Genomic DNA, 14,773 nt, shown 5'->3' with positions numbered 1-14,773 from the left:
AGGAGATTGCAGCCATTTCTGAATTCTTTTTATTATTAGATTATGACTCAATATCCTTTTTGATCCCGGGGCTATTTACACAGAGCAATTGGGCAAGTACGTAGCTGGAGGGAACGAGTAGGCAATGAAAATGTTAACCAGTGACTTTGAGCTCTCAGAACGATAGCTTTCTATTAGGTTATTAACTGCTGGCTGGAATGATGGAGATACCAGCTATGTTTCCATGGGTGTCAGGGCCTTGCTTGCCCCGTTCCACCGTGGAAAAGATTCTGGGCCAGCTATACTTAGGCAGCCACAGAAATTCAACATGGCCCGTGAGGGAGGTGGGTCTGACCAGGAATGAAAGGTACCGTGATTCCCCGAAAATAAGACATCCTCCGAAAATAAGACCTACTTACAGGTTTCCTTCTGAGTGAAATATAAGGCATCCCCCGAAAATAAGGCCCCCAGGCTCTGTCTCAGAATGAAAATTAATTTACCGTAAACTGGTCGCTAGGGCCGCCCCGACTGGCGTCTAGCAACCAGTGACCTTACGCGGAGTCCTGATGTCACTGCTGTGTGGAGGCGGAGCGGAGGTCGGAGTGAGTGGTGAGCACGGGGCGGGAGAGAGGAGGAGACTTTCACAGATGCGTGTAGAAGAACAGGAGGATTAGAGCGGATGGGACGCGGCGAAGGTAGTGAGTGCTGGTCTGTCTCTGGTGACACTACCTGATGCTCGCGGCCGCCTTCATGATGACTGAAGGTTCTCAGTCAGTGGCAGACCCTGCTCCAGCCCAGATCCAGGCCCCAGCAAGCCCAGTGACAGTCCCCAGGCAGGCCCCAGGGGGTAAATGTCTGATAAAGGGGTAGGGGGGATGTCTGGTGAAGGTGTTCAGTGGCACAGGGGTGGGGGGAGGGGGATCACTTAAAATGACACAGGAGGATCAGAGGGGGCAATCAAAATGACACAGGAGGATCAAAAGGGGTTACTAAAATGGTAATCCCCCCTCTGATTGTCCTGTGCCATTTTGATTCCCCCCTCTGATCCCCCCTGTGTCATTTTGAGTGATCCCCTTCCCCCCACCTTGATACCCCAATTCCTTTTTTTTTTACCCCTAGAAATGAGCGCAAAAAGAAAAAGCTACTTCGTGGAGTACAAGAAAGGAATCGTGGAAGACTCTTGGGGCCAAAATCTTACTGCTTTCTGCAAAGAGAAGATGTTGAGTATCCGATTGGTCCAAAAATGGCGAGCAGAGTATGGTAACCTCATTGAACAAGTGGACAAGGGAAATGCTAAAAAGCGCAAGTGTGGATCAGGTTGGCAACCATTATTTTCCGAGCTGGAAGACCTGATCTGTGAATGGGTTGTTGACAGGAGAGCAAAGGCTTTGGTTGTGAATAGGGCTCAGATTCAAGAATTTGCCCTTGCAATGGCACCACAGTTTGACATAGCCCCCGAAGACTTCAAAGCATCACAACACTGGCTGGATAATTTCCTTCAGCGAAGTGAACTGTCTTTAAGAAGATCTACAACATTGTTTAGGTTGGAAGATACTCAAGTTATTAAGCGAGCACTTGCATTCAAGTCCTTTATTGATGATGCTGACTTCTCTAAATACAATCTTTCCAACATGATTGCTATGGATGAAACTGCAGTGTTTATAGGCCAATCATCTCAAACAACAATTGAACAGCAGGGTATGTCCTTAGCGTACATTCCCTCCACTGCTTACGAAAGTGCACGTGTTTCCTGTATTTTGGCAATTCGTCTGGATGGCACTAAAATCCCACCTTTAATCATTTCTAAGGGCAAGAAGGAAAAGATTGAACGTGTTTTGGGCGTTTTTATTCTTGAAACTGAAAAAGCCTGGGCCACACAAGCAGTTATAAGGAAGTGGGTCGATTTAATGCTGCCGCTTGTTATGCAAGGGAGCCAAAGAGGTCTGCTAGTCTGGGATGCAGCCAGCACTCACCGCGCTAAAGACATGAAGACATTTCTTCACAAAAGAAAAATAGATCAGATAATGATTCCCGCAGGAATGACGGCCTATCTCCAGACTCTTGATATTGCAATAAACAAGCCATTCAAAGACAATTTGCGCATGGAAATTAATGACTACATTGAAAATAGAATGGAGAGAAATCAGCGTGGAAACTTTGTGAAACCTAAACTGCAAGAAGTTGTGACTTGGGTGAAGAATTCATGGGAGAAAATCACTGACAGTTGCATTGCAAATGCACTGCGAGCAGACTACCTTGACAAGAAGTACTCATTTAAAGACAGTGCTATTGCTAAACATGAGAGATTTGGTCCACTGATTCTGAAAGAAATGGAGTCACAAGAAATTCACCAGGAAATTCAGGAATTGGATTGTTATGATGATGTTCCAGAAGATGATGACGTGATTGTCATTGAATAAATGAGTAAATTCTTGATACTGTAGGATTCACAGTTTGTCTGGTTTGTGTTGACAACTACCGTACTACCATACCATATACAGGTAATAAATTTACTTTATTTTCATTTAACAATAAATGTGTACCGTATTCTTCTTCATGGAAAAATAAGACATCCCCTGAAAATAAGACCTAGCGTGTCTTTGGGAGCAAAAATTAATATAAGACACTGTCTTATTTTTGGGGAAACACGGTACTGTCCTCACTACATTGCCAGGGTGGCAAATAGGCCTTTGGTTCCAGAAATTTGGATCTTCCTTATCTCTCAGGAGAGTGGACAGCTCTTTTTTTGTCCTGAAAATGCAGACCCTGCCTGGTGGTACACAAACTATTGCAGCCGAAGGGATCAGGATGGACCCTTTCTTTAGGAAGTGAAAGAGCCAGGGGCCTTGGATGAAATCCCAGGGGTTGAGACAAGCATGAGACTTAGGGTTGTCTGGAAGTAGATGCAATCACTCCCCTGAGCAGGACTGAAGAGGGGACAGCAGGGGTCTGATAGGATTGAATGGAGAGACAAGGCCCCAGGGCCATGCAAGGAGCACATGTCACGGAGTGACGATGAGGGTGGTGGCTTAGAGCGGCCTCCTCCTGCAGCCCCTGTGAGCAGGGACTAGGCCGGGGCAGCCTGTTTACCCCCTGGGCTGCAGCACCAGCGATGGAGCGTCACCCCCCTTGGAGCTAGAGGAGAGGGACATCGTTGCTGTATCAACAGCAAGCACCTCTCGCATGCCTGTCATTTTCTGAGTGGCTTGAGTAGAAATTTATTGTTTCCAAGGTTTTGAGGTGAGGAGTCTGAGATCAAGGGGTCAGTAGAGTTGGTTCCTTCTGCGGCTGTAAGGGGGTCTGTTCCATTGCCTCTCCCCGAGCTTCTGGCGGTTGGCTGTTAGTCCTTGGCATGCCTTGGCTTCCAGAAGCATCACCGAATCGTTGCATCTTCATGTGGTATTCTCCGTGTCTGCCCTGATTTCTGCTTTTTAGGAGAATGTGAATCATATTGGATTAGAAATCTACCCTACTCCAGTATGCCTTATCTTAACATAGATAATTACAACTATAATGCCCCTATTTCAAATAAGGTCACATTCTGAGGTGCTGGAGGTTAGGACTTAACATATAAATGGACGGCACAGTTCAACCCATACCAAGGACGATCCACACAAGCAGGGTCAGCTGACACACATGGTTAAAGAAAAGCACCCCAAGAATGTACCATAGAGGAATCTAAACAAGGCTCATTACCTCACTCAGACTCAGTTTCCCCAGCTGTCACAGGGAAGGAGCCTCCTTCACCTAACATGGCTGTTTTGAGGGTCAGAGGAGATAATGTAGAGAAAGCTCAGGAAACGAAAAAACATGAGTTTTCATTTTTATTACATTATTTCATTAATTAAAAACAGCAACTCCCATCTATTGAGGGCTGTGCTACACTCTATCACATTCCATTCTCACCGTAACCCTACGTGGTGAATATCCTCATTTGAGGGGTAGGGAGACAAAAGACTTAGATAGGTTCAGTCATTTGACCGAAGGGCTCGTAAGTGGCAAAGCTAGAACTGAAACTTTGGGCTGTCAGGGTCCAAAGTCTGAACTCTTACCTATTCTGAATCTCTCTGCTATTAGAGCTGAGTTCTGGGCAGTAGTGAGGCTGAGGAAAAGGCAAGAGGATATGCTTTATACTAAGGAGGACACACCAATCTGTTGAGCCCTGTAGATGGAGATTTAATGTAAAAGCAAGTAAGCATGGTGTTAGAGGATGGGGGGCGGAGAAGAGAAATAAAAATATGAATAAAACCTAGTCCATGCCCTGGAGCAGGCGGGAAAGCAAATAACAGATATGGAGGGAAAGAAATCTCTGACCCGGAGTGAGCTTGGGGAGGGGACTCAGGAAGGGAGCAGAGGCGACAGGGGGCAGGTGACTTTGACCTGACTTGGAATGTGCCCAGGGTATGGACTCTGTTTTGAATCCCAACTCCCATAAGTTGTGTGGCCTTGAACAAGTTACTTACAACCTGGAAAACTCGGTTTTTTAAGCTGTAAAAATGGAAATTTATGCTCGCCTTCTGAACAACCACCTGCCTCTTCTTTCTCCCTAAAGGACCCCGTTTTTTGTTTTGCTAGTTACCCCCTCCCCCCCCGCCCCCCTTGTGTATTAGAGGAGGTTGGCCTGGGCACCGGCCGTGTTTGCAGGGACCTGAAGCAGGCTGACCCCACTGGTGGTTGGTTCCCTTGCTGTTGATGGGGCTGCACTACCTCTGGAGTTCTTAAGTTAGAGAATAAATTTCCTAATGCTTAAGCCAGTGGAATCAGAGTTTTCTATTTGCAGCCAAAAACATCCAAAATGACTTATTACCTGATAGATTTGTGTGGAATAAATGAAACATTCCTATAAAGCATTTGGCACTGTGAAATGTTAACAATTATCATTAATATAGGATGCTTTATTATGGAATTATATAGGGCTTTCTTCTTTACTAATATGTATCATGTTTCTCCGAATACATATGAGAACATTTTTGGCCAGAACGCAAGCTTCTGCTTCATTGGCGCCCAACTCAGTTGCCAAGAAAAATGCATAGTAGGTATTTACTATCTATTTCATTATATGTATGTATGTGTGTATATATATATATATATATATATATATATATATATATATATATATATATTTATATATATATTTCCCCCTAAGTGTAACTCTGATGGACAGTCTAACCCAGCTGCCCTTGTGAGTTGGTTGGAGACTGTGACCCAAGAAAAATGTCTCATTTTGCCACTGAAAGTGAGTTCCAAGAGAATGTACTCGAAGTCGTTTGAAAAGGGAAAAATGGCAGACCTTTCTAGAACTGGAAGGCGCCGGAACCCCAGGCTTTCGGGGCTGGAAGGACCTGGGAACCATCTGGTCCATCGTCTTCATTTCCCAGCTGAGCCCAGAGACTGCCTCATGGTCAGGCAGACGGAGGCCAGGCCAGGACTGGAGCACAGCCTCCGGACTCCTGCTTCAGTCCCTTTCCTTTTTGTCATTACTTTCTCCACAGTCATCTTCCCTTACAGTCTCTCCCCAGAGGTTGGGCTGCCGGGAATCCATGGGAATTTGTAGGATTCCATGAGAATTTGTGGGAATCCACTTCCTACCAAGGTCGTTCTGCAGAGTCGCTGCCAGGGACCAGGTGGCCTGGCATGAGATCTGAGACTCGGCATCCTTTGTTGACTGCAAACACTATCCCTGAAGGGTCACGAAGGGCCGGGTGTGGGGAAGAGGCCTCTCCCTGTCCAAGCACTGACCAGTGTCTAGTGTGCAGGGCTGGTGAAAGGGTACCATCCAGGTCAGTGCAAAGGAGAGCACACAGAGCACCGACAGGCTGAGTGGCGCTGTCCATCCCAGGTTGCTCTTGAAAGACTTTCCCAGTCGGCTCTAGGCTGGCTCTGCACATGGCCTACCCTCGCCCTCACCCACCCACCCACCCACCACATTCACAGCTTTGTTCACATCATTGTCCATACCTGGATGCTCCTACCTATTCTCATCTGCTCCCATCCCCAAGTTGTTGGCCAGTGCAATTTAAATTTCAGTGCAAATATGTACTCCTCCATCAGAATTAACCACACATTCCTCTATGTTCCCGCCATATTTGGTCTATTCCATCATCATAAAATTTAATCCAAGATGATTTTAATAGGGTCTTTGCTGTTAGATCTGTGTTTCCCAAACTTTAAATGCATACTAATCACTTAGAGATCTTAGTAAAACAGAGATTTAGATTCGGTTGGTCTAGCCTGGGACCTGGGAGTCTGTATTTCTAACAAGCTTCCCGGTGATGCGGACACTGCTGGCCTATGGGCCACACTGAATAGCAAGATATTAATATAGGAGAGGGGCATACGTACTATATAAATGAACTGAAGTGAAACAGAGCTAAGTAGGGGCCTGCTATGTGCTGCCCAGGGCTGACCAGAGATGCAAGCAGACCACAGGGAGCTTCTGGAACAAAGAAAATTCCTGTAAAGATTGATTAGTAGTCCAGCTGGAGTGGCTCAGTGATTGAGCATCAACCTATGAACCAGGAGGTCACGGTTCAATTCCCAGTCAGGGCACATGCCCAGGTTGTAGGCTCAATCCCCAGTGTGGGGCATGCAGGAGGCAGCCTATCAGTGATTCTCTCTCATCATTGATGTTTCTATCTCTCTCTCCCTTCCTCTCTGAAATCAATTATATATATATAGTAGCTATATATATATATATATATATATATATATATATATATAGCTACTCACCCATACTTATTATTTACCCATACTATAAAGGGAAACAGACCTCAAAGGTTAAAGTAAATCCCAATGTTTTGTTCCATTCTCTATTTCCCCATACCAGCAGTCTTCCATAGAAACGACAAGCAGATATAGAAGCTCAGCCTGTAGAGACAGTTAGGGTGTCTCTTCCTTCTCTTGTAAGGAGAGTCGGCCACTCTGCTGGTGGAGTGGCTTTTCTTGCTTATCCTCTCTGCTCGAGAAACTTGCTTCCACTTTAACCTCTTGTCTGTCTGGCTCACATCTTGAATTCTCTCCTGCTTGAAGCCAAGAACCCTCTTGGCTCGGGGCCGGATTCTCCCCTAGGGACTCACCCCTCCAGCATCGGTACTGCTTTTGAGTTGCCTGAGAACAGGTGCCATGTCTTATTCATCTTTTTAACACCACCTTATAGCATAACTGGAGGCCCGGTGCATGAGATTCATGCACTCGGGGGTCCCTCAGCCTGGCCTGTGCCCTCTCACAGTCCGGAAGCCCTCGTGGGATGTCCGACTGATGGCTTAGGTCCACTCCCTTGGGGAGCGCGCCTAAGCGGGCAGTCAGACATCCTTAGGGCTGCCGCAGAGGCAGGAGAGGCTCCTGCCACTGCCGCTGCGCTCACCACGGCTTCTGGCTGAGCGGTGCTCCCCCTGTGCGAGCACACTGACCACCAGGGGGCAGCTCCTGCATTGAGCATCTGCACTCTTGTGGCCAGTGAGTGTCATAGCAACCAGTCATTCCACCGTTCAGTCGATTTGCATATTAGCCTTTTATTATATAGGATGTCTGGCTCATTATAGGTGGTTACCACACATTTGTTGAAGTGGCTAAGTTACTGGTGTTGCCTTTAAATGTGAATATGTGATCTGGGCAGTATTAGAAAACTGTTGTAGCTGGGATGGCAGAAAGTGAGGTGGTGCAGAACTTGGGGGTCACGGGAAGGCAGGATAAATCCTGAGTTGAACCAAGACCTCAGCATTACAGATCCAGAAGCTCAATTTTATCTGTCTCTTTAGGTTCTGAAGGACTGATTGGCACTAATACATAAACCAGAAGGCCCATTTATTCACTAATGTTAGAGGCCATGTCTTTCCAGTGACTGAGTTGCTCATGCCTGCTAATGAGATACCCCCACCAACCATCCACACTCCCCCACCAGCGCCCCACCCCGCCCTTTTTGCTGGGATCAAAGTAGCTAGGGATAATTTAGCTCAGAACAGTGACTCTGAACACAGATGACTAAATGAATGTGTGGGGAAAATAAAGCAGATAAAAGAAAAGCTTGAGAAATTGTCCCTGTTCCAAAAAGATTTCACTTCTATAATAGAGTACTCATTTTCTCCCACATAATCTTTCTCCTTGGATGGCACTGTGTTTCCAGACTCCATGTTTTTTTCTTTAAATATATTTTTTTATTGATTTCAGAGAGAAAGAAAGAGGAAGAGAGAGATAGAAACATCAATGATGAGAGAGAACCATTGATCGGCTGCCTCCTGCACACCTCCTATGGGGATCGGGTCCAAAACCCAGGCATGTGCCCTTGACCGGAATCAAACCTGGGACCCTTCCGTCCACAGGCTGAGGCTCTATCCACTGAGCCAAACCGGCGAGGGCTTCATACTCCATGTTGACCAGCCACTCCTCCTTCAGCCAACACATCCTTCCACCAGAAAGCCCAGCTTCAACATAACTGATTCCCTCACAGCTCTTTCTAGCAGTGCCTAGTCTTGAGGACACATGCAAGTGGGCATTTTCATGGCAGGCAGCATGTGTGTGGCACCTAGAATCTCTTAGGGTGGGGATGCTTCTGCAGAAAGTATTCCATTTATTTGACGCCGACTCTCCTTGTCCCCCAATTCTGGGGACCCCTCATTTGGCTTCTTCTCTTGACAGTACCACTGAGGCATTGGGCAGAGTGGGACAGATTGAGATCTAGTCAGTGAGCCGGCCAGAAAGCTGGGCTCTCCTGCAGCCTGGGAGCTGGCTGGGAAGGGGGGCTCACAGCCTTGGTCCACTTACATGTTTGCCTTATGCTGACTGAGCTGGGGTTTTCTTGTACCTCTCGTGGACAGCCAGCCTGTGACTCTCTCAGCATCACAACTAAGCCACCAGCCATGTGACATCCTGTGAGTCACTTCTCTCCGGACTTTAGTTTCAAATAGGCCCTATGGTCTCATCCAGCCCTAAGATGACCAACTTAACGTAATTTATATTTATAATCTGCTTTAAAATACAACATTTTATGGAATCCCACAATTCCCTATTTATCTATGAGGAGAATGAATCTTGGAGAAGATAAGCACCTCATCTTGAATCATCCGCCTGGCAAACTAGGCAAACTAGGTCTCAGACACAGATCAAACGTCTCATTTTCTTAATCACTGATTGATAATGTCTCCTGGGACCTGAACAAGGAGAATTTTTTTTTTAACTTATCCGGTTCCTATGCTTTCTCTTTTCCTTGCCTCTCCCATTTTAGGAGCTGGGCTGCTTTTTACCCTCTTGGCCTTCTTTCTGCTGAGTTCCCCATGTTCTCTTTCAGTCTTCATCTCTCTTTCTCCCCTCCACCTTTCCTTCCTTCTCCCTTCCCTGTTCATCCCTCTCTTAGCCTCCTTCTCCCTCCCTGCCCCCTTTCTCCGCACGCATGCCAACCTCTCTTGGTAAATATTGCTGGGTTCTGCTTTTGTAAAGATGTCTCCCCACGCTCCTGGGTGAATCTGTGGGTCGGTAAGGGCAGGAGGATGGTGTCCAGGTGCAGCCTAAGGACCAGGGTGGTGCCGTGGCTTCAAGCATCAGGTAAGGATAGCTGGCCTACATTGGAATCACCAGTGGTGGGAGACACGTATGATTCCAAATGCAGAGACTTTATTCATTAGGGTCAGGGTGAAAACTTAGTACTCTGTATTTTACAAAAGCTCTCCACAGGTGATTATGATGAGTGGCAAGGTTCATACTTGTGCCCACAAGGCCCTGCCCCTAGCGGTGAGCCAGTGAGTGGCCAAGTGTCCACAGGAGTACCAAGAGGGTCGCCTAAGGTAGAGGTGTTTCTTGTAGGTCATGGAACATCAGCTAGTGAATTTGGCATCTGCTCCCTCCACATCCTAGGTAGATGCCCCATCAGTGATACCTCTGGATCAATAAGGGGAGCTCTTGCTTCTGCCACATTTGTGCAAGCAGAGTCTTCTGATCTGCATTCCTTCTATTTTTGGGTATCAAACCTGCTGTCCCAAACCAGAGATGTGTCCATTCCTTTCACCCTTTTAGATGACACTTCCTTCTCTTATACAGTTGTCACCCCTGTTATTGGCTGTAAAGGAGAAGAGAAGAGCAATTTTCACTCAGTTGTCTCTAATTGAATATGGGTTTCCTAATTAAATTAAATCCCTAATTAAATTAGGATCCTAATTAAATATCAGGACTGCCCCACATGAGATCTCTGGGGGACACACATGCAGAACTTGGTAGAATCTTTGAGGCCATCTAGTCTACCTGTACCTATGAATCCCCTCTGCCTATTGCTGAAAGGTAAATAATGTTTGCAGATAAGCTCTGTGCTGCATCATCACCAAGATCTTTGCTGGGATCACACTCTGCCTTTGGTTTACACCAAGTGCCATCAGTGGGGGCAATATTGCCCCCAAAAGGGTAAAAATATTGTGATTTTAGATATTACAATGGTTCCAGGAGGCCATAGGAAATAAAATATACCATATAGCTATGATATTAAATTTTCATGGGGACATTTGTAATAGTGTCAACAATAAAAATAAAGTTAAAAAATGTTTTCATGGGGGGAAGGTGATAAGGGAACACATGTTGAAAAAGTTTGTTAGAGTGGACAAAAACTAGAAAAGGGTTGAGAAACACTGATTTATGCAAAGGGGTCTGTGTCTGTGGCTGTGGCTGAGAAGTTAAAATTATGCCAAGTCATTCATTCTGCATCTCCTGTGTCCAAGGATGAAGAAGTAAAAAATAAAATTCTCCTCTAACTGCATAGCTCTGGTCATTTGTTCCACTCATATAGCTTTAGCTCTGAGCATTAGTGGCCTTGCATCATTTGTATGTATCTGTTCCATCTTCATAACTAATTAGAAAACCTTTTAGGGTAGAGACCATGTGCTCATTTGATAGTTCATTAATTTATCCATTCATCTCTCAAACATTCATTGAACACCTCTAGGCATGGGGCTAGATTCTAAAGAGACAAAGAATGCAGGATATGGTCTCCAACTTGAAAGACTTCCCAGTAAGTAAAGAATGGTGGAACGGTGTGTCAAGTATAACAGTAGAGATATGTATAAGTTGCATAGAGAGGATCTTTCCCATTTGGGAGGAGTCAGTGCTTGAGCAGAGCCTCGAAGGGAAAAGGAGTTTCCAGGTAAAGAAAGAATGTGGAATAGGAAGAACATTCCAGACCAAACTGAAAGCTTCCAATATTCCTGGAGATGGTACAGGTGGGAAGGGACTAGGAATGAGGTCAGGCTAAAGCAAAAGGCACCTTCAAGCTTATTGTAATGACATGGATTTTACCCATTAAGCAGTGTGGTGCCACTGGGGAATTTAAGTTAGCCAGTGGCATAATTAACTCTTTTGACTGCAATGTGGATATGAACAGGTGAGGACTGGAGCCAGGTTAAGAGATGTTGCAACAGTGCAGAAGTTGGTGATGCCTGGACGAGGATAGTGGGTGGGTTTTGGGAATCCAGAGAACTTGTTGAGGATGTGGGGGTAAGTGAAAATGGGTACCAACGCTTTGAAGGGAGATTCATCACTATTAAAACCCAAAAAAGGGAATAGTCTGTGATTCAGAAATGTCAATTATGGTTACCTACCCTAAAGAAGAATATTTGTTCAGTGTTGTTTGTTTAAAAGAATCAGACCAACATGTTCATTGATAAAGTACTAGATAAAGAATATGACATTAAAAGGAATGAGCAGCACCTCCCTATAGCAAAAATAGTTCTATCTCCAACACATTCTATGGCTGAGTTGAAAAAAAGCCAGTTGTAGAATGATACGTGCAAGGGTTGATGTCCTAACGAAAACTCAGTTTGGTATATGAAGAGCCCCTTTGCAAACAGCTGCTTTTCCACTTTCTCACCCTACAGTAGACTTCTTAGGCATGGTCTCAGGGACCCACACAGCACTTTTACTGTCTTCTTATTTCCTTAAAAAAAAACTACTTAATATCCAATCAATATAAAATAACATTTATAGAATGCATGTAGGGATACAATCAACACTCCTGTGCTCACCACCAACTGTAAGAACAGGAAAACATTGTCATTATTTTCAATGTCTTGTGTGCCCTCTTAAATCGATCCTATCCTTCCCCTCTTGGAGGTAACCATTTGCCTGAACTTTGTTGATAGTTTCACATATGTGTTCACATCATTCAGTTTTGTTTGTTTTGAGCTTTGGCATTCTTCTTTCACTTAGAGTTATATTTTTGAGGTTCCATGTTTGTATTAGTCAGAGTTCTGCAGAGAAATAGAACCAAAAGATCTAAGTAAAGGAGACCTATTATGAGGAGGTGGCTTGTGTGATTATGGAGACAGACAAGTCCCACCATCTGCTATCTCTAGCTGGAGACCTGCTGGTGTTATTGCAGTCTGAGTCTAAAGACCTGAGAACCAGGGGTGCTGGTGGTACAAATCCCAGTGCAAGGGCAGGAGAAGACCTCTGTCCCAGCTCAGTAGACAGGCCGGAAGCAAAAGGGGCAAATTCCTTCTTCCTCTGCCTTTTGTTCTATGTGGGCCCTCAATAGATTGGATGAAACTCATCCATATTGATGCGGGTAAACTATTTTAATAAATCCACTGATTCAAAAGCAAATCCCATACGTACACCCCGAAACAATGTTTATTTAATCTGGGCTTCTCATGAGTGAACATTTTCCTGGCAATTCTCAAGTAATCAGGCACTAAGTGTGTTTACTTGTGGCTCTTAAAGACTATTTATACCCAGGGAAATAAGGTTGTACTTAGTGTTTGTATGAGGTTATATGTGAGGACTCGTAAGGGATGTACTCTACGTTGTGTGTTCTCCGTGCTTCCTCTGAGTTCTTCCTTACGTTCTGTGAATTTGGAGGGAAGTAAGGAAGGTAGCATTGGCATCAAGGACAAGTGGGAGGAGAAGCAAGGGGGACCCATAGCATAGTCTCTGAGAAGGGCAGATGCCCAGGCTTTGTGCTGGAGAACATGCTTATATCACTATTTGGCAATGGTTGGTTAGTTATCAATGAACCAGAGCAGAAGACCGGACGGAAACCATGACACCCACCCCGCCATAACTTTGGGTTTCCTCCAGAACCATTTCCCTTCTGAATGTGGATGCAGTGAGCTGGATAGAGGATATAAGTCGACTTCAGGAAGCTCTCTCCACACCCTAGAGCCTGAGGAGGTCATTGCCGACCCTCTCGCCTCTGCATTTGGTCAGACCTGTCTTCAGTTCCATGGGAGGCTTTGAGGGTCATCTGTACCCAGGGCTGTCTCTCTTCCTCTATGGACTTTATCACGCACGACTCGTGTTCAGGGCCTTGATATGCAACATCCCCGTTCAGTATCCCCCACGCTGTCCCTGGAGCAAAGGAAGATGGGCCAGGCTGCAACAAATATACTATGTTGGCTTGGTGAAGATACTGAGCGCCTGCATTTTAGTAGCCCAAGAGCTGCATAGCATCCCTGGACAGCTTGTATTCATCAGCAAGATATATCATCAGAGGAACTTTTTGTACCGCAAGCAGTGGCAGCATCTCACTCTGTATATGACCTTCTTCCTGAGTGGATGTGTAGATGTGGTGAGCCAGAACCTGCTGCCCCAGAGGTGTGCTGCTCTGGAGCAAAGTGCCCAGGTCCTGGGCATGTCTCTACTTCTGCCCCTGATGGTGTCTCACATACAGGACTCAGAAGGCGTGGAGCTGCAGTCTCACATCCTGCTCATCCAGGCCATCTTCCTGCTGACGCTTGTGGTCATTGCAGAATTCTGGGCTCCCAACGTGCTGCAGCTCTGGGTGATGAAGGCCTTTTTGTATATGATTCTAGGTTCTTGGCTGATGCAGATAGGCTTTATGCTGTACAAACCCATCTCGGGCCATAAGTGGATGGACGATGACAAAAACGACATTATATTTGTCACCACCTTCTTCTGCTGGCATGTGGCTTTCATTGCCATTTTGATGATCTGGATCTACGGCTTCTCCTTTTGGTGGTATTGTTACATTTGTTGATGTCTGAACCTGGGCGGGCCCGGAATGGTTCCTGCCACCTGCACACTCTGGAGCACCTGGTTGAGAAATTGAGGGAAGTGGAGCTGTCAGAGAGGAGGACCAGGTGCCCTTCCTTCAGAGGTCCCACCTGATGCAGGAGACTCTTCTAGGACAGGCAAGCCCCGCTGCGCCCTTCTGGCTTCTCTCAGTCTCATTTGCTGAGCCGTTGTGCAGAGGAAAGGTGATAGGCGTGCGACTATGACCTTCACTCAGCTCCCCGAGTTCCCCTACCTCTCCACTCTCTTCAGCTCTAGCCAAGGCAGTCTGCTCACCCTGTTCCTCTCTGCACTCTCCACTCCCCTCCAGGAGAATGGAAAAATAATATACTAAAACTTGCCTTTGGGTCTCGATAAATACCCTTCACCCACCACATAGAATAACAACTAGTCATGTTTAGTACATCATAATTTACATACTGTATTACATCATAATAGTTTACCTCTCATAATAACCACCTCCACACCCGTCCTCTTTGTGGATCTCTTCAATACTCATACTGAGTCGGAACTGCCATTTTGAATATATAGAACTATTCGAACTGTTACTGAATTCTTTGTTTTGATTACTTTATAATTTGTCAAAAGGAAAGTCAGGTCCTTTTGTTCAGCTTTTTGAGGAATAATTAATATACCAAAAAAATCGCACATACTTATATATATATTTTGGTGAGTTTGGACCTATGTGATACTGCGGGGCAATGTCCTCCTCAGAGTCTAGTGGAACAGAGTGACACCCACATGCAGTGAGGCTCAAAAGGGCTCATCTGCTTCCAGAATTTCTGTCTCT

General features: G+C 45.6%; 1 protein-coding gene across 1 annotated transcript; it reads left to right on the top strand.

Moving 5' to 3' along the window:
- Positions 1–13,174: 13,174 nt before the first annotated feature.
- LOC308237576 (transmembrane epididymal protein 1-like) lies at positions 13,175–13,948 on the top strand (the record flags this gene model as incomplete). The annotated part of the gene is made up of 1 exon (XM_080648331.1): positions 13,175–13,948. The coding sequence occupies one exon, from the start codon at positions 13,175–13,177 to the stop codon at positions 13,946–13,948; it is 774 nt and encodes a 257-aa protein (XP_080504457.1).
- Positions 13,949–14,773: the final 825 nt, after the last annotated feature.

This window comes from Plecotus auritus (genome assembly GCF_963455305.1).
Source record: "Plecotus auritus genome assembly, chromosome: 12".
NCBI classification, from domain to species: domain Eukaryota; kingdom Metazoa; phylum Chordata; class Mammalia; order Chiroptera; family Vespertilionidae; genus Plecotus; species Plecotus auritus.
Note: the sequence above shows the minus strand (reverse complement) of the source record. Positions and strands in the feature narration are given on the sequence as shown.